General features: G+C 38.1%; 1 protein-coding gene across 1 annotated transcript in view; it reads right to left on the bottom strand.

Annotated features, from left to right (window-relative positions):
- The window catches only part of LOC138843046 (disintegrin and metalloproteinase domain-containing protein 32), a 591,210-nt gene that overhangs the window by 486,221 nt on the left and 85,910 nt on the right, over window positions 1-19,079 (bottom strand). Inside the window, exons 8-10 of the mRNA XM_089327034.1 lie at window positions 6,733-6,801; window positions 3,105-3,176; window positions 2,415-2,581 (exon numbers count right to left, since the gene is read on the bottom strand). Of these exons, the coding sequence (XP_089183160.1) occupies window positions 2,415-2,581; window positions 3,105-3,176; window positions 6,733-6,801 (308 nt within the window). The remainder of the gene's footprint in view (window positions 1-2,414; window positions 2,582-3,104; window positions 3,177-6,732; window positions 6,802-19,079) is intronic.

Raw genomic sequence — 19,079 nt, 5'->3', positions numbered from 1 at the left:
CCAATTGCTAATTTTGGCTTTGATTACCTGTGCCTCTACAGTCTTTTCCAAGAAGTCTTTGCCTGTGCAAAGAACATTGAATTTCTCCAATGTTCTCTAAAAATTTAATGGTGTCGGGTTGTAGATTTAGATCTTTAATCCATGTTGAGTGGATTTTTGTATAAGGTAGGGGTCTTGGATCATGCTTCTACATGTGGAAATCCAATTTTCCCAGCACCATTTGTTGAATAGACTGTCCTTGCTCCACAGATTGGTTTTGGATCCTTAATCAAATATAAGTTGGCTGTAGAATTTTGGATTGATTTCTGGTGTTTCTATTCTGTTCCATTGGTCTATCCATCTGTTTCTGTACCAGTACCATGTTGTTTTGATTATAACTGCCCTGTAGTATGTCATGAAAGCTGGTCTTGTGATGCCTCCGGCTTTGTTTTTGTTGTACAAGATTGCTTTGGCTATTCGAGGTCTCATGTGCCTCCATACAAATTTCAGCATCATTTTTTCCAGATCTGAGAAGAATGTCTTTGGTATTTTGATTGGTATCGCATTGACTCTCTAAATTTCTTTTGGGAGAATGGACATTTTGATGATATTGATTCTTCCAATCCATGAGCATGGAAGATTTTTCCAGTTTTTGGTATCCTCTTCTATTTCTTTCTTTAAAATTTTATAATTCTCATTGTAGAGTTCTTTGTCATACTTGATTAATTTTATTCCAAGGTATTTGTTTGTTTTTGTAGCTATTGTGAATGGATTGGTCTTAGAAGTTCTTTCTCAGCCATGGCACTGCCTGCGTATACAAAGGCTGTTGATTTTTGTGCACTGATTTTATGTCCTGCCACTTTGCCAAACTCTTCTATGAGTTCCAATAGTCTCTTAGTAGAGTTCTTTGGATCCCCTAAATAAAGAATCATATCATCTGCAAAGAGGGATAGTTTGACTTCTTCTTTCTCAATTTGTATCCTTTGATTTCTTTTTCTCGCCTAATGGATCTGGCTAAAACTTCCAGAACTATATTGAATAGCAGTGGTGAGAGTGGGCATCCCTGTCTGGTACCAGATCTCAGTGGAAATGACTTTACCTGGGCCAGTTCCAGCTACTGCAGGCAATTCAGGAATGAATCAGTGCACGATTCATATTTCTATTTCTTTCTCTCTCACTTTTTCCTCCCTCCTTCCCTCTCTCCTATCCAAATACATAAAAATTAATAATACAGACATTAAAAAGCAATTACAGATGGACAGAGTCAATTACAAAAGGCAGAGTCAAGCAGAAGTGTGCTCAGATCCACTAGTCATCAGAAAAAAAGCAAATTAAATGACAATGACAATGATTTATATCCATCAAACTAGCAAAAAAATGAAAAGAGTGGGGCCAGCACTGTGGCACAGCTGGTAAAGCCACCACCTGCAGTGCCAGCATCCCATATGGGCACTGATTCTAGTCCCAGCTGCTCCACTTCCAATCCAACTCTCTGCTATGGCCTGGGGTAGCAGTAAAAGATGGCCCAAGTCCTTGGGCCTCTGCACCCAAGTGGGAGACCCAGAGGAAGCTCCTGGCTCCTGGCTTCAGTCTGTGTAATTCTGGGCATTGCGGACATCTCAGAAGTGAACAAGCAGATAGAAGACACCTCTCTCTCTCTCTCTCTCTCTCTCTCTCTCTCTGCCTCTGCCTCTGCCTCTGCTTCTCTGTAACTCTACATTTCAAAGAAATAAATAAATCATTAAAAAAAGCTGAAAAGTGCAATAGCATTTACTAGTAGCAAAGAGATGTGATGGAAACAAATTTACACATGGAAAAGGAAAAATTGACATGCCAGCTGAAAAAAACCATTAACATATGGCTTTCTATATAAGCATCAATATTTACCTAAGATAAATACATAAGTGAGAGATTTATTGAAAGGAATTTACTTATTATTGCTAAAAACTCAATATGAATAAAAGCTTAAATGTACAGTTATAATTGGAAATTATAAAATATTTTAAAATAATGAAGAAAATCCATTAGAACAAAATACTTATAACTTGCATTATAAATTCTTGATCAAAATTCATAATAGAAACACAAATGTTGCAAAATAAGTCCCATCTCTGTGTAGAGTTAAGCGTATAGGCTCTGGGCTTAACAACCTGCAAGTTCAAACCACAGATACATACTATGTACAAGAGTTCCAAGAAGGCTTAACTTTTGGATATCTCAATCACCTTGTACAAAGTTGATAAGCAAAGAAATAAGTGTGAGTATTTTTTATATTTCCTGATAAGTAGAAAATCAGCAGGTGGCAAGAGTAATATACAGACTATAATCAAGGCATAAATAAACATATAAAAGCTGATATACAAAACCACATAATTATCTCATTATCACTGATCTGTTTTTTCCCTAATCTAAGAGTACTGAAATATTATGCTTACATGAATAGATATGCAGTATCATGAGGCCTTAAGTTAAGATAAGACTGTTTCCACTTTAAAAATATTTGCAATAATTCCTCTGCTTCACCAACTGTAGAAATCTTATTTTCATCTGACCATAACTCCAACGATGACAGCATAACAGTAATTTTAAATTGGGTGAACATCTAATAACAGGAGAGACAAATAAATATAAAATTAATCTTTTTAAGTTTTTATTCTTATAAAAGCAACACATCTTGTGTTTCATTTATTACAGTTTAAAAACATAATGATATTTCTTTCCCACCTGACCTTGCTTCCTTGGTGCCTCACTTCCACCCTCTCTCCTCATCCATTCTTATTTCCCTTTTAATTTGTGCAATGATATACTTTCAGTTTACTTCATAATCACAAGAATAACCCTCCACTAAAAAAACAATTCAAAAAAAAGTAAGCAGAAACAACCACTGTTCTTCTAAAGTATAGAAAGGGCTACAAACATAATCAAATCTGAAAATGTCAACTTTGCTCATTCACATTACAGTTTTTGCAGTATGTATATTGTTTATGCCAAAATTCATTGGATTTTTAGAAGTCCATACTCATTACATATAGATGTTTTAATTATTCAGAAACACTCCATCAAGTTAATACAATTTATCGTTTCAAACTAAAAATTTTGTCTAATATAAACAGGGAAATACTTACTGAATTTATAAGGCCAATAACCTCAATGAATTTACTTGTTACTATCATGCTATCAGAGCCAAGGTATTCATACTGAAAAACAGAATTAATTTCATATTTCAAAACAATTTGTTACATTGTGCTTTTGAGATTTATTCTATATCTATTCTCAGAAGTTTGCTTTTGGTTCCAACAGTTCATAATAAGACATTAAACTGGTTCACTCATATATTGCTTGTGGGAGTGTTAACTAGCATGACTACGCTGAAAAATAGCTCGGCAAACACTTTCAAAACAAGTAACAAACTTACCCTGTAACCCAGTCATTGTACTCTTGGGCATTTATCCCACAGAAATGAAAATTTGTACACATGCAAAACCTGGATACGAACATCTATAATAGCTTTCGTCATAATAACCCAAACCTGGAAACAACTTAAACGTCCTCTAGTGATTAAATAACTAAATAATCTAGTGCATTCATACCATAGAATACTGCTAAACACTAAAACAGAACTGAAATGTTGATACATGAACAACTAGGAAAAATGTCAAGAAAATTATACTGAGTGGAAAACAAATATTCAAAAGATACTCTGCATATGCAATATTTATTTATGAGATATCAATGAAATCACAAAGGAAAACAGCTTACAGATTGCCAAGGCTATGAGGCCAAGGTAGGGGGACACTTTTGGGTGTGCCTTACAGGAATAAAATAAGAGAGACAAGTGGTGAAGGCATTATTGAATATCATGATCTTGGTGGTAGCTACACAACACTACATGTGATGCTTGAATCTCATCAGTAACTTTTAAAATTGTTCCTTTATTTATTTATGAGTCTTAAAACACTCATTTAAGTTTTTACCTTGATTACTGGAATATCTTACATGCTTACTTCTCCCATTTTCCCACCAGCAATCCAGCCACTATACTATTACCAAAATCATGATTCTAAAATTAAAACCTAAATAAGTCACACCCCTATTTTAAAAATTTCAATGATTCTCCATAGCCTTTAGGATAAAATCGAAATAGCATATTAATTCTTCAATTCACCCATTTGTATGTCCCTCTGTTAATAAACAAACTAAACCATGTTTCAGTTTCCTGAAAAGAACGTTCTCTCACACTTAAAAGCAAAGTTCTGCACAGTCATCCCTGGCCTCATTCTCCACCCATTATTCATTTCCTGTATTCATCATGTGAGCCACAGTACTGACCATCCCTCTCTTTTCTGTATATATTTGCTTTGACATCTTGGGTTTTGCTGACCACACTTCTCAGGGACAGCAAATTCTAAGAGATAGAAAATGACTTACCTTCAAGTGCACCTTTCATACGCAAGCCAATTAATGCAAAGCCTTCATCCAATCACTTCCTCTTTTCACGTTCTCACACTCAGGGCAACTTTTACCCTGCATTAATCACCCCAGAGCCAGGTATCAGACGACAAGGAACAGCTCCTATACTCCAGAGCCCAATGAAATTATTCAAACTAGCCCATCATCCTAACCCTCCTATGCTGTCCTGCCCGTTGCTTAAAGGGAAATCCCAATGAAGGCTCTTGACCACATTACCACCTTGCTGTCTCTCTTTATTGCTCTGATAGCCTCACCATATGTGAAGAAGACAAACTACATTCTAAAACATTTACTTGCATTCTTTTAGAGTAGCTCAAGTTACACTTGTGTGTCTCTATGCATGTTTCCAATGCTAAATTCTATATTTATAGCACAATATGCTGAATTGACTAGGCCAAAATTGTGGATTTATTTTTGTTAAGGAACTGAAGAAAATATCAGTGTGCTTCTTCCTTAAATACCAATACCTAGTAACCGAGATTTTATAGCTGGATCTATGTTTGCGTTATTAAATAACATGTAGATAAGTATAAGAATAGAGAAATAATGTTTAAACATCATTATATAGCTTGCAACCCAGGAAATTAAGAAGCTTTTAAAAGAAATCTCAAATTTTTAAAACATAATCCTGAAATAAAAAACCTCCTAATCCAAAATAGTCCCTACAAACCTAGTCATATTTACTGAAGTATCTCAATTTTTTCTTAAATATTTCAATGTCTCCATTTTTTCTTAAATTGTCCTTTTATCATTTTTTTCTAAATCTTCAAGTATATCAGTATCTATCTCCAAATTCCTCCACTGATTTTAACTCTGGATTCCTGACAAGATCTACAACCTTTAGGAAGGAATTGATAATGAGTCCTATTGATAATCTCTATGATCTTCCAGAGGAGGTATCACAATCAAACGTTCATCATCAGAACAAACGGTGAAAATATATTTTATCCATATAATATGAAATATTATAGAAGAGAAAGCGACATCTGGTTGATTACAAGCTAAGTTTTCAACCCAAATATCCTCAATCATTTAGAGGCCCTCAAACTGTTTATGGGTATCAAAGATCTAGTGGTTTCTAAATCAGGAAAACAATACTCTGAAACAGGTGTAATACAAAAAATGCTACAAAATTCTGCACATATTATTACAATCAGTTCTCATATATAGTTATATTTTTTCCTAATAAATATTTCATGTGGGGAAACATTCCTTAAAATACCGACTACTTGCTCTTCATGACTTCCCCACATTACAACTTAACAGCTTAAAGAATTTCATTGTAACCAAACAGCATTATTTAAAAAGAATATGAATGAGATCAGAAGAAGTCTTAAATATGTGAAGGGTTGGGGCCGGCGCAGTGCACAGTGGATTAAGCCATGGTCTGTAGTGCTGGCATCCTATACGGGCACCTGTTCAAGTCCCCTCTGCCTCAACTCTGATCCAACTCCGTGCTGATGCACCTGGGGAAAGCAGTGGAAGATTGCCCAAGTTCCTGGGCTCTGGCCACCCATGTAGAAGACCCAGAAGAGGTGCCTGGCTCCTGAATTTGCGCTGGTCCAGCCTTGGCCATTGCAGCCATTTGGGGAAAGAACCATCAGATGAGAGATCTCTGCCTCTCCCTCTCTCTCTTTGTAACTGTCTTTCAAATGAATCAATAAATCTTTAAAACACATGAGATGAGTCAGAAAAAAAAATCATTTTGTCCTGCAGGGTTGTTACAGAGATTTGAAATGAAACATTTTATTGCCCTAGTGTAATTCTGACCATCAGGCTTTTCAGCTAGTCCTGTTTCACACTATTCTTTCTATAATCAGCAAGTAAAAATATCAGAATCTTTTTTTTTTTTTGACAGGCAGAGTGGGGAGAGGGGGAGAGGGAGAGAGAGAGAGAGAGAGAGAGAGATCTTCCTTTTCCATTGGTTCACCCCCAGTGGCCGCTCCGGTGGCACGCTAATGCCGGCGCACCACGCCAATCCGAAGCCAGGAGCCAGGTGCTTCTCCTGGCCTCCCATGCGGATGCAGGGCCCAAGCACTTGGGCCATCCTCCTCTGCACTCCCGGGCCACAGCAGAGAGCTGGACTGAAAGAGGAGCAACCGGGACAGAATCTGGTGCCCTGACCAGGACTAGAACCCCGGGGTGCCGGCACCGCAGGCAGAGGATTAGCCTAGTGAGCTGCAGCACTGGCCAAAATATCAGAATCTTTTAGTTGCTCTAAAGCTGTATAGAATCATACATTTGCACTGAGTACTTAAAAGTAAAACAAAAGCAAACACATACCAAAGCTTTGTCCACCACAATGTACATTTCTAGGTAAAGAGGAAATATATCTGGAACAGGTGGTTCTGGCTAGAAAAAAATAGCATCAAATAAAACTTGAAATATTTGATAATTTGTGAATTCTGAACTCTCTATCAAGCTGTTAACATAGCATTTACAAGACTGGTATTTGTTTTTTATAATTAATACCTATATATGCTTTAAACTTTGGAGCAATGGGTTATAATAAGAATATTGGTTATGAAGTCATAATATATTACTCAATAGATCTGCAGCTTACAATTTGTGAACACAAAACCCAAGTATCTATAAGCATTCTTTTCATTTGTACACAGAAATTGATTAAACTACTTTATAAATTAAGTGGCAAAAATTTTTTAAAAAATGGTTACTTTTTTTTTTTACTCCTTCCAGTATCCAGGACGTCATTTGCAGTACAACTTTACAGTGCATCACGTTGAGAGCTGTCTGTTTCTCCTTGCTCTTAGTCTGGACTAGACTTGAATTTGTAAATTGAGTCAATAAAGGCAGAGAAAGTGCTGTTGTGCTAATTTGTAGTCTTAATCACATTCCCTGCTGCCAACAACCCTGCTTGTACACATTTGGCCAATCCACAATATAAGAAATAAATTACCCATTCATCTCTATTCCCCCAGGGGTTAAGAACAAGCAAATAGTACAATGCTTTAGGGAAAATGAAGTTGGTGAATTCTCTTAGAATATTGCGGTGCTTGAACTCATCCATGTACCCTCCAACCTCCCATAGTCATCTCAGTGGTGCTTGTTGGTGCCAGAGATGGTGAAACCAAATTTGTTCTCAAAGAATTACAGATGTGTGTTTTGAGTTGTCCACTGACTCCTTAAAGGATGGCCCAAGGGCTTCCCTTTGTTTGCTCCCCCTTGGAATTTTCACAGGGATGGAGTGGACTAGAGATGGTGTTTGTAAAATGTATTTAAAGGCAACAACACTAGCTTCAGTTACATGGAGCAAGAGGGACAAGCAGCACATATACACTCTGATACAACAGTATTTGGGTACTTCAATACTCCATTGTCAGCAATGGAGAGATAAACCAGACAGAAAGTCAACAAGGAAACAGCAGATTTAATTGACACTATAGACCAAATGGAGATAACAGATATCTAGAGAACTTTTCATCCTACCGTTGCAGAACACACATTCTTCCCAGCAGTGCATGGAACTTTCTCCAGGATAGACCATATACTAGGCCATAAAGCAAGTCCCAGCAAATTCAAAAAAAAAAAAATGAAATCATACAATGAATTTTCTCATACCACAATGGAATGAAACTGGAAATCAGCAACTCAGGAATCCCTAGAGCATATGAAAACACATGGAGATTGAAAAACATGCTCCTGAATGAACAGTGGGTCATAGAAGAAATAAAAAGAGAAATCAAAAACTTTCTGGAAGCAAATGAAGATGACAACACAACACATCAAAACTTATGGGATACAGCAAAAGCAGTATTAAGAAGAAACTTTATAGCAATAGGTTCTTACATCGAGAAATTGGAAAGGAACCAAATAAATGCATCACAAGGATCTAGAAAAACAACAGCAGAACAAACCCAAAATTAGTAGAAGAGAAATAATTAAAGTTACAGAAGAAATCAATAAAATTGAATGCCCCCCCCAAAAATACAAAAGATCAGTAAAATGAAGAGCTGGCTTTTTGAAAACATTAATAGCACTGACACATCATTGGCCTAATTCACCAAAAAAGGGAGAGAGAAGACCCAATTCAATAAAATTTGAGATGAAAAAGGAAATATAACAATAGATACCACAGAAATAAAAAGAGTCATCAGAAATTACTACAAAGAGTTCCATGCCAACAAACTGGGAAATCAGGCAAAAATGGATAGATTCCTGGGCACATACAACATACCTAAATTGAGCCATGAAGACACAGTGGGATTTATCCCTGGTATGCAGTGATGGTTCAACATTCACAAATGAATCAATGTGATACACCAGATTAACCAAGTGCTGAACAAATACCATGTGGTTATTTCAAAAGATGCAGAGAAAGCATTTGATAAAATACAACACCCTTTCATTATGAAAACTCAAAGAAAATTGTGTATACAAGGAACAATTCTCAACACAATCAAAATAATTTTTGACAAACCTGCAGCCAGCATCATATTGAATGGGGAAAAGTGGGAAGCATTTCTGCTGAGATCTGGTACTAGACAGGGATGTCTGCTCTCATCATTGCTATTCAATATAGCCCTGAAAGTTTTAGCCAGAGCCATTAGGAAAAAAAGAAAGAAAGAAATCAAAGGGATACAAATAAAAGAGCTATCTGCACCTCGATGTTTACTGCAATTCAGTTCACAATAGCTAAGACATGGAATCAACCTAAATGCCTGTCAGTGGAGGACTGGATAAAGAAATTATGGGATATGTACTCTATGGAACACTACATAGCGGTAAAAAAAAATAATGAAATCCATCCATTTGAAACAAATGGAAGATTCTTGAAAACATCACGCCCCAAAGGGACAAATATTTTTCTCCCTGATCTGTGACAACTAACCGAGTACCTAAAAGGAAATCTGTAAAAGTGAAACTGACACTTTGAGAAGAAATGACTTGATCAGCCCTTGTCCTGACTGTCAAGGAACAACTTACTATTTTATTCTTTTTAGTATTTTCTTTTTCTACTTAATACCATTGGTTGAACGCTTTACTTAACTCAGAATTATTCTTAGGTGGTTAAATCCAATTGAAAATTGATCTGTTAAAAATAATGTGGGAATAAGAGAGGGAGGAGAGGTACAGTTTGACACGCATTCCCTTGGACTTATCCCTAAGGGTAAAGCTAAAAACTTGCCATAGGCTCCAAATTCCTATTTGGAGGTACCAATGCCATCTTACTAGTTAAAGTGATCAGTTTAAGTTCATAACTGATAATAAAGATAGGATTAAGTGTCAAAGGGATCACATAAATAAAAGCAAGAATCTGCTAGTAAATAGAATTAAAAGGAAGAGAATGATCCAACATGGGCAGCAGACCACACAGCAGACTCATAGAATGACAAATGCCCTAAACAGCACTCTGGCTAAAAAGCCCCTAAATGCATTTAAGGCATGAAAAGCCAAGACACTGTGGCAAAAAATGACCACCATGAAAGATCTCTATGAGATCCCAGTGGAAAGAATGGGCCATCAAAGAAGGAGGTACCTTTCTCTGAAGGGAGGAGAAAACTTTCACTTTGATTATGGCCCTGTCTAAATAATGTCAGAGTTCGTGGACTCAAGAGGCTTCCATAGGCTTGGCAGCTCATGACAAGAGCCTCGGGTGATCACTGACATCATAAATAAGAGTGTCAATTTTTTTTTTTGACAGGCAGAGTGGACAGTGAGAGAGAGAGACAGAGAGAAATGTCTTCCTTTGCCGTTGGTTCACCCTCCAATGGCTGCTGCGGCCGCCGAGCTGCGGCTGGTGCACGACACTGATCCGATGGCAGGAGCCAGGTGCTTCTCCTGGTCTCCCATGTGGGTGCAGGGCCCAAGCACTTGGGCCATCCTCCACTGCACTCCCTGGCCACAGCAGGGAGCTGGCCTGGAAGAGGGGCAACCGGGACAGAATCCGCGCCCCGACCGGGATTAGAACCCGGTGTGCCGGCGCCGCAAGGTGGAGGATTAGCCTAGTGAGCTGCGATGCCGGCTGAGTGTCAATTCTTAAATCAACAACAGGAGTTACTGCGCACTTGCTCCCCATGTGTTGTAGTGTGAGAATTAACAGTAAAACTAGTCTTCAAACAGTACTTTGTCTGTGTGGGTGCAAACTGTTGAAATCTTTACTTAGAGTTGATCTTCTGCATATAAAGATGATTAAAATGAATCTTAATGAAGAATGAGATGAGAGAGGTGGGACAGTTTAGGGGCAGGAGGGTAGATAGGGGGGGAAGAGCCACTATAATCTAGAAGTTGTACTTATGAAATTTATATTTATTAAATAAAAGCTTTCTATGCAGTGCAGAGCCTCTTAGCTTGATGTAATCTCATTTGTCTATTTTTGCTTTTATTGTCTGTGCTTCTGTTTTTTTTTTTTCCAAGAAGTCTTTGCCTATGTTAATATCTTATACAGTTTCCCCATTATTTTCCTCTAGAAATTTGATGGTATCAGGTCACAGATTTAGAACCTCAGTCCATTTTGAGTTGATTTTTATATAACATGTAAAGTAGGGGTCTTCTTTCATATTTCTGCTCACACAGATCCAGTTTACCCAGCACCATTTGTTGAAGAGAATGTCACTTCTCCAGTGATTGATTATAGCACCTTTGTCAAAAATTAGTTGGGTGTAGATGCAGGGACTGGTTTCTGGGGATTCTATTCTGTTCCATTTGTGTACATGTCTATATTTATGCCAGTACTAGGCTTTATTCAATATAACTTGTCGCTCCCCCTCTTCGTGGAGGAACGACACAGGACCCTGCGCTGTTTTTTTGTCTGCTCGGCCCTTCCCGGGTTTGCTGCTGGTCCTTCCCGGGTTGGCTGCTGACCCTTCCACCTCCGTGGAAGGGCGGCTCCCCCTGCCACTTTCCCCACTTCTGCGGGGGAGCGGCACACTGCCGGCTGGCTCTCTCGGGGGCTGCTCAGATGTTATCTGGATGTTCCCCTTAGATGTTCCTGGTGCATGTTGTCTCTCTCCTCCTTTATAGTCCTCTTCCACCAATTCCAACTCTGCTACCCACACGCCGAGTACGCTGCTCTCCTCCAATCAGGAGCAGGATCAGCTCCCGCAGGTTATTGGTCGAACTGGAGGCAGCTGTGTAGAAGTTGTTTACTCCTCTCCCAGCGCCATATTGTGGGAGAGCAGATGCATAGATTAAGTCTTAATTCCAGTAACTTAGTCTAGTCCGAGTTGCTCCCCACAATAACTTCCATGTAATAGTATGTCCTGAAATTTGGTATCATGTCTCTGGCTTTGCTTTTGTTGAACATTGCTTTAGCTATTCAGGGTATAGGGTTTCCACGTGAGTTTTACCATTATTTTTTCTAGATCACAGAAGAATTTTGGTATTCTAATTGAGGTAACATTGCATCTGTAAATTGCTTTTCTAGTATGGATATTTTGATGATATTCTTCCAATCCACAACATAAAGAATTTTCCATTATTTTGTGTTTTCCTTTAAATCTTTAACGTTTTGTAATTTTCCTAGTAGACATCTTTCACTCCCTTGGTTACATTTATTCCAAGACTTTTTTCTAGCTATCTTGAATGGGATTGAACTTACAAGTTCTTTCCCAACTATGTCATTGTCTGTGTATAGAAAAGCTATTGATTTCTGAGTGTTGATTTTCTATCCTGTAACTTTATCAAATTCTTTTTTTTAAACTTTTATTTAATGAATATAAATTTCCAAAGTACAGCTTATGGATTACAATGGCTTCCCCCCCATACCATCCCTCCCACCGGCAACCCTCCCCTTTCCCACTCCCTCTCCACTTCCATTCACATCAAGATTGCTTAGTGGAGCCTTTTGTTCACCCAATATCTATAGAATCAGGTGAGAAGCAAACAAGGATAATTTGATTCCTCATTTCCAATTTCTATTTATTTTTCTTGTCTAATGGCTCTGGCAAAAACTTTCAGGATTATATTGAATAGCACTGGTCAAAGTGGGCATCCTTGTCTGGTTCCAGATGTTAATGGAAATGCTTCCACCTTTTCCCACTCAACATGATGCTGGCTGCGGGTTTGTCACATATTGCCTTGATTGTTTTGAGGAATGTTACTTCTATACTCAATTTACTTAAGACTTTTATAATTAAAGGATGCTTTATCAAATATCTTCTATGCATCTATTGAAATTATCATACGGTTTATTTTTTATTTATTTATTTGACAGAACGAGTTAGACAGTGAGACAGAGAGACAGAGAGAAAGGTCTTCCTTCCCTTGGTTCACTCCCCAAATGGCCGCTTCAGCCAGCGCTGCGCTGATCCCAAGCCAGGAGCCAGGTGCTTCCTTTTGGTCTCCCATGTGGGTGCAGGGCCCAAGCACTTGGGCCATCCTCCACTGCCTTCCTGGGCCACAGCAGAGAGCTGGACTGGAAGAGGAGAAACCAGGACAGAACCCAGCACCCATATGGGATGCCAGCGCCACAGGCGGAGGATTAACCAGGTGAGCCACAGCGTTGGCCCCTCATATGGTTTTTATTCTTCAATTTTTTCATGTGTGTGAAGTATCACATTTATTGATTTGCATACGTTGAACCATCCCTGCACATCAAGGATAAATTGCACTAGGTCTGGGTTAATGATCTTTCAGATTTGTATTCTTTAGAAAATAATCATTTATAAAAATCTACATAAATGAGACAACTACAATCAAGAACAATACTGGGAAGGGTAGGAAGGGAGCAGCATTCAACTTCGAGCATTAGCACCTTCAAAATATTAAAAATGTCATTTCAACAACAAAAAATTAAAGGATGGAAAGAAATAACTATGGCTCATTTTTTCCTGGATAAAGAAGTCTGACATTGGACTTAGCAGACAACAACTGTAAAATAACTGTTCTAAATATGCTCATGGAATTTAGAAATTAGAAAACATGAACAAAGAGCTAATGGAAGCCAGAATAATGATGTCTTACCAAATAGAGAATAGCAAAAAAAATACAACAAAATTTAAAAAGGAAACTGTGCTGCTGAAAAGTATAATAATAAAAATTAAAAATTGCTAGAGATGTTTAACAGACTTGAGACCACAGAAGAAAAACAGCAAATGTCAAAACAAGTCAATCAGGGTTTCTGCAGTTTTAATGAACAGATAATTATAGATTACTAGGAGGTACAGTGTGATAATTTGACATATGTATGCATGTGCAATGCTCAAATCAGAATAATTAGCATTTCTATTTCCTTAAGCATGTCTTTGGAGTCTAGGAACTTCTCTCTTCTGGTACTTTATAAAACATATTCAACTCCTGTAAACTACAGTCACCATCCTGTGTGTAGAACACTGGAATTAAGTATTCCTAACTGGTTGTGTGAGGAGCACACTTTTGGAAAATGCACAGAGCCCACGAGACACTTGGACACCATCAAACACAGCAATATTACAGAATGTAAGTACACATAGGAGGAAAAAAAGAAAGGGACAGGGGAATCATTTGACATAGTCGTTACATTGCCCCTTACAATGCCTGCATCTTCTATCAGAGTGCCTGGGTTGAATTTCCAGCTCAGTTCCAGCGTCCTGCTAATGGACACCTTGGAAAGTAGTGGATGACAGCTAAAATATCGGGGTCCCTAACACTTCTTTGCACTTTCCCTCTCCCTCTCAACAATAAAGGGGACAGTTAGAGCTTAAAAAAAAGTAATTTGTGTAATTGCTGGATGTTGTATGCATCAAATTAAGATTATAAATTGTGTGCTACAAATATTGTAGATCCTTATAGATTGTTTTGTCTGCTCATTTTGACAATGAATACTAAGACAAGAGTGATTTTGTTGTGAAATTTCCCAATGTAGTTGTGGACGACTTCATTTCTTCTTGTAGTTCTTTCATTTTACAGTACAGGTTAAAGTTGTTAATTATCTTGGTAAAATGAATTTTCATTATTTAAGCATCTCCTTTGTCTCTGATTTCTATATTACCAAAAAAAAAAAATCATTCAGTATCACATGACTGCACGAGATTTTTGGGCTAGTGTTTTTATTCTTTACCATCGTTCATGCTAAATTTTGTTTTATATATCTCTTTTTTTAAATATTTATTTATTTGACAGGTAGAATAACAGACAGTGAGAGAAAGAAACAGAGAAAAGGTCTTCCTTCCATTGGTTCACTCCCCAAAAGGCCGCAACGGACAGAGCTGCACCGATCCAAAGCCAGGAGCCAGGTGCTTTTTCCTGGTCTCCCATGCAGGGGTCGGGGCCCAAGCACCTGGGCCATCCTCCACTGCTTTCCCAGGCCACAGCAGAGAGCTGGACTGGAAAAGGAGCAACCAGGACTAGTACTGGTGCCCATATGTGCTGCAGGCAGAGGATTAACCTAGTTCACCACGACGCCAAACCCTATAGATCTCTCTTTTAAAAAACAAAATATCGGTATTTCTTTTGTTTGGAATGACAATCTCTGTAAAACATTTAAACCACCCACATATAATCTCAAATATATTTGAGTTGAAATCCTGCATATTATTTTGGGTTTAACCAAGCCACCTAATTTGATCTTTGTTCATTATCTCATATTGGCTTCCTCTCTCATTTTTCTCTACTAATTTGGATAATAAGACTCTATTGTTTTATTTATTTCTTCAGAAATTGAACACACTCATCAATTTACAGAAATCAATCTTCTAGGTCGGCGCCACAGCTCACTAGGCTAATACTCTGCCTGCGGCACCGGCACCCCGGGTTCTAGCCCCGGTTGAGGCACCAGATTCTGTCCCAGTTGCTCCTCTTCCAGTCCGACTCTCTGCTGTGGCCAGGGAGTGCAGAGGAGGATGGCCCAACTGCTTGGGCCCTGCACCCACATGGGAGACCAGGAGGAAGTACCTGGCTCCTGGCTTTGGATCAGCATGATGTGCCAGCCGTGACAGGAGGGTGAACCAAGAGAAGGAAGACCTTTCTCTCTGTCACTCTCTCTCACTGTCTGACTCTGCCTGTCCAAAAAAAAAAAATCAATCTTTTTAAAAAAGCATGCACCTTAGGTTAATCAGTATCTTTACCCTTAACCTAAATAATGCAAGAAACACAGGTCACTTTCTCTACTTTCATCTTTACAATCTACATGCAATTCCTGATGGGCGCTTTAATTGCATATCTTTTTTTTTAACTTTTATGTAATAAATATAAATTTCCAAAGTACAACTTATGGATTACAATAGCTTCCCCCCCATAACGTATATCCCTCCCCCTCTCCCGCTCCCTCTCCCATTCCATTCACATCAAGATTCATTTTCAATTATCTTTATATAAAGAAGATCAATTTAGCATATATTAAGTAAAGATTTCAATAGTTTGCACCCACACAGAAACATAAAGTGAACAATACTGTTTGAGTACGAGTTATAGCATTAATTCACATTGAATGACACTTTAACAACAGAGATCCTACATGAGGAGTAAGTGCACAGTGACTCCTGTTGTTGACTTAACAAATTGACACTCTAGTTTATGGTGTCAATAATCACCCTAGGCTCGTGTCATGAGTTGCCAAGGCTATGGAAGCCTTTTGAATTCGCCGGCTCTGATCTTATTTAGACAAGGTCATAGTCAAAGTGGAAGTTCTCTCCTCCCTTCAGAGAAAGCTACCTCCTTCTTTGATGGCCCATTCTTTCCACTGGGATCTCACTTGCAGAGATCTTTCATTTAATTGTTTTTTTTTTTTTTTTGCCAGAGTGTCTAGGCTTTCCACAATTGCATATCTTTTAAGCATAAATACAGGTTTATCTACATTAACGTATGTCCTCTATTCATTTTTGCTATTTATTCCTTCCAACATTTCTGACTATGCTTCAAGAATTATTTTACTTCTCATTGAAAAATAGCCTTGACAAATATACTGCAAGTCTTTTGGTGACAATATCTCTCTGTTTTTGTTGAAAAACCTTATATTGCCTTTATTACCAAATAATACTTAGCATATTAAAATCCAGGTTGTCATTTATTTCCTGTAACATTTTTAAGGCACAGTTGTGTTCTTTTGACTTTCTTGCTTTTGTTGAAGTCAGTCTCTTTCTGTCACTCTTTTGAAGACAAGCTACCTTTTCAACTTTCTTTGGGTTCAGTATTCTGAATTTTGTCTTCATTTCCTGCATTTTCATTTTGAAACATCAGGGAGTGTAATTAATCTTGCAGGGTTTCATCACATTACTTTTTTTTCCCCTTAGATTTTATTTTTTGGCCTACTCAATATAATTCATAGTTAAAATTGTAAAAACATAATAATAATTTCCTCCCCCTTCCTTCTCCCTCATACCTTCCCTCCTGCTTCCTTGCTCTCATAGTTTTTGAGATAACATAATGTAGATTAACATTAGAGTAAACGGTTTAATGCACCACCATATAACGATTTAAAGAAGTAAAAAGACTCTAGTTTAGCAGGAATATAAGCATGGATTATAAATAGAATCAAATGAAAAGATGGCCATTTCATCAATATACAGTAAAATCTAATGTAACTAATCGAGCACCAAAAAGACTTGATCAGCCCTTGTCCTGACTGTTGATGTACAGCTTAATACTTTATCCCTTTTAGTATTTTTTTTGTTCTTCTACTTAATACTATTGGTTGAACTCTTTAATTAACACACAGTTATTCTTAGGTGTTTAAATTTAACTGAAAAGTGATCTCTGTTAAATATAAAAGTGGGAATAAGAGAGGGAGAAGATGTACAATTTGAGGCATGCTCAAGCTGACTTGGCGCAAATGGTAAAGTTAGAAATGTGCCAGGGGATTCCAATACAACCCCATCAAGGTGGCATGTACCAATGCCATCTTACTAGTCAAAGTAATCAAGTTCAGTTCACAATCGATCATAAAGATAGGTCTAAGAGTCAAAGGGATCATGTAAACAAGACGAGTGTCTGCTAATACTAACTGATAGAATTTAAAAGGGAGAGAATGATCCAACATGGGAAGCAGGATACACAGCAGACTCATAGAATGGCAGATGTCCTAAACAGCACTCTGGCCTCAGAATCAGTCTTAAGGCATTCAGATCTGGCTGAAGAGCCCATGAGAGTATTTTAGGCATGAAAAGCCAAGACATTCTAGCAAAAACAAACAAACAAACAAACAAACAAAACCCTAAATGAAAGATCTCTGCAAGTGAGATCCCAGTGGAAAGAATGGGCCATCAAAGAAGGAGGTAGCTTTCTCTGAAGGGAGGAGAGAACTTCCACTTTGACTATGACCTTGTCTAAATAAGATCAGAGCCGGCGAATTCAAAAGGCTTCCATAGCCTTGGCAACTCATGACACGAGCCTAGGGTGATTATTGACACCATAAACTAGAGTGTCAATTTGTTAAGTCAACAACAGGAGTCACTGTGCACTTACTCCTCATGTAGGATCTCTGTCGTTAGTGTCATTCAGTGTGAATTAATGCTATAACTCGTACTCAAACAGTATTGTTCACTTTATGTTTCTGTGTGGGTGCAAACTATTGAAATCTTTATTTAATATATGCTAAATTGATCTTCTTTATATAAAGATAATTGAAAATTAATCTTGATGTGAATGGAATGGGAGAGGGAGTAGGAGAGGGGAGGGTTGCGGGTTGGAGGGAGGTTATGAGGGGGAAAGCTGCTATAATCCAAAAGTTGTATTTTCAAAATTTATATTTATTAAATAAAAGTTTAAAAAAATAATGTTATCTTAGATTATTAAAACTATAGTAGTATAACATCCTAACCATTGTTTTCAGAAAAGAGTAAAGATTCACAGAACTATATTTACAGCAATACTGATAGAAGTATTTCATCTTTCACTTCTTTTTAAATTTTAGCTCTCCCATATAATATAGGGAGAATGAGTGGCATTTGTCTTTTGGTATCTGGCTTATGCCACTCCACATGATGACCTCCACTTTCATCCATTTTGATGCAAATGGTAAATTTCATTCATTTTATAGCTAAATAGTATTGTTGCACATAAAATTACATTTTCTTTGCATCAGAACGTTTATAAAGGATTTATTTATTTGAAAGGCAGAATGACAGAGAGGGAAACACACATGGAGGGATCTTCATCAGATGATTTACTCCCCAGATGTGCACAGCAGCCCATCCTGGGTCAGGCTAGGCAACAACTTCATCATTTGTGACAGGAACACAAGCACTTGGCTATAATTTTCTGCTTCCCAGTGTGCACATTAGCAGAAATTGAATTGTAAATATGGAGTAGCTGGACTGGAATTAGAGTCTTCAATGTAGAGTACAGGCAACCTGAGCAGCGTCTCAACATGTGTTCCAATCCTGACCAATTTTAATTTCTTTTTCTTTTTTTTTTTTTTCCCACAGGCAGAGCTAGACAGTGAGAGAGACAGACAAAGAGAAAGGTCTTCCTTCCGTTGGTTCACCCCCTAAATGGCTGCTACAGCCAGCACGCTGCGCCGTTCAAAGCCAGGAGCCAGGTGCTTCCTCCTGGTCTCCCATGCAGGTACAGGCGCCCAAGCACTTGGGCCATCCTCCGTTGCCTTCCTGGGCCACAGCAGAGAGCTGGACTGGAAGAGGAGCAACTGGGACAGAATCCAGTGCCCCAACCAGGACTAGAACCCGGAGTACCGGCACCGCAGGTGGAGAATTAGCTTAGTGAGCTGCGGCACCGGCCTCCTTTTCATTTCTTTACAT

Source organism: Oryctolagus cuniculus, chromosome 2 (assembly GCF_051225735.1).
Source record: "Oryctolagus cuniculus isolate XC-2025 breed Fujian yellow rabbit chromosome 2, ASM5122573v1, whole genome shotgun sequence".
Taxonomy (NCBI): Eukaryota; Metazoa; Chordata; class Mammalia; order Lagomorpha; family Leporidae; genus Oryctolagus; species Oryctolagus cuniculus.
Note: the sequence above shows the minus strand (reverse complement) of the source record. Positions and strands in the feature narration are given on the sequence as shown.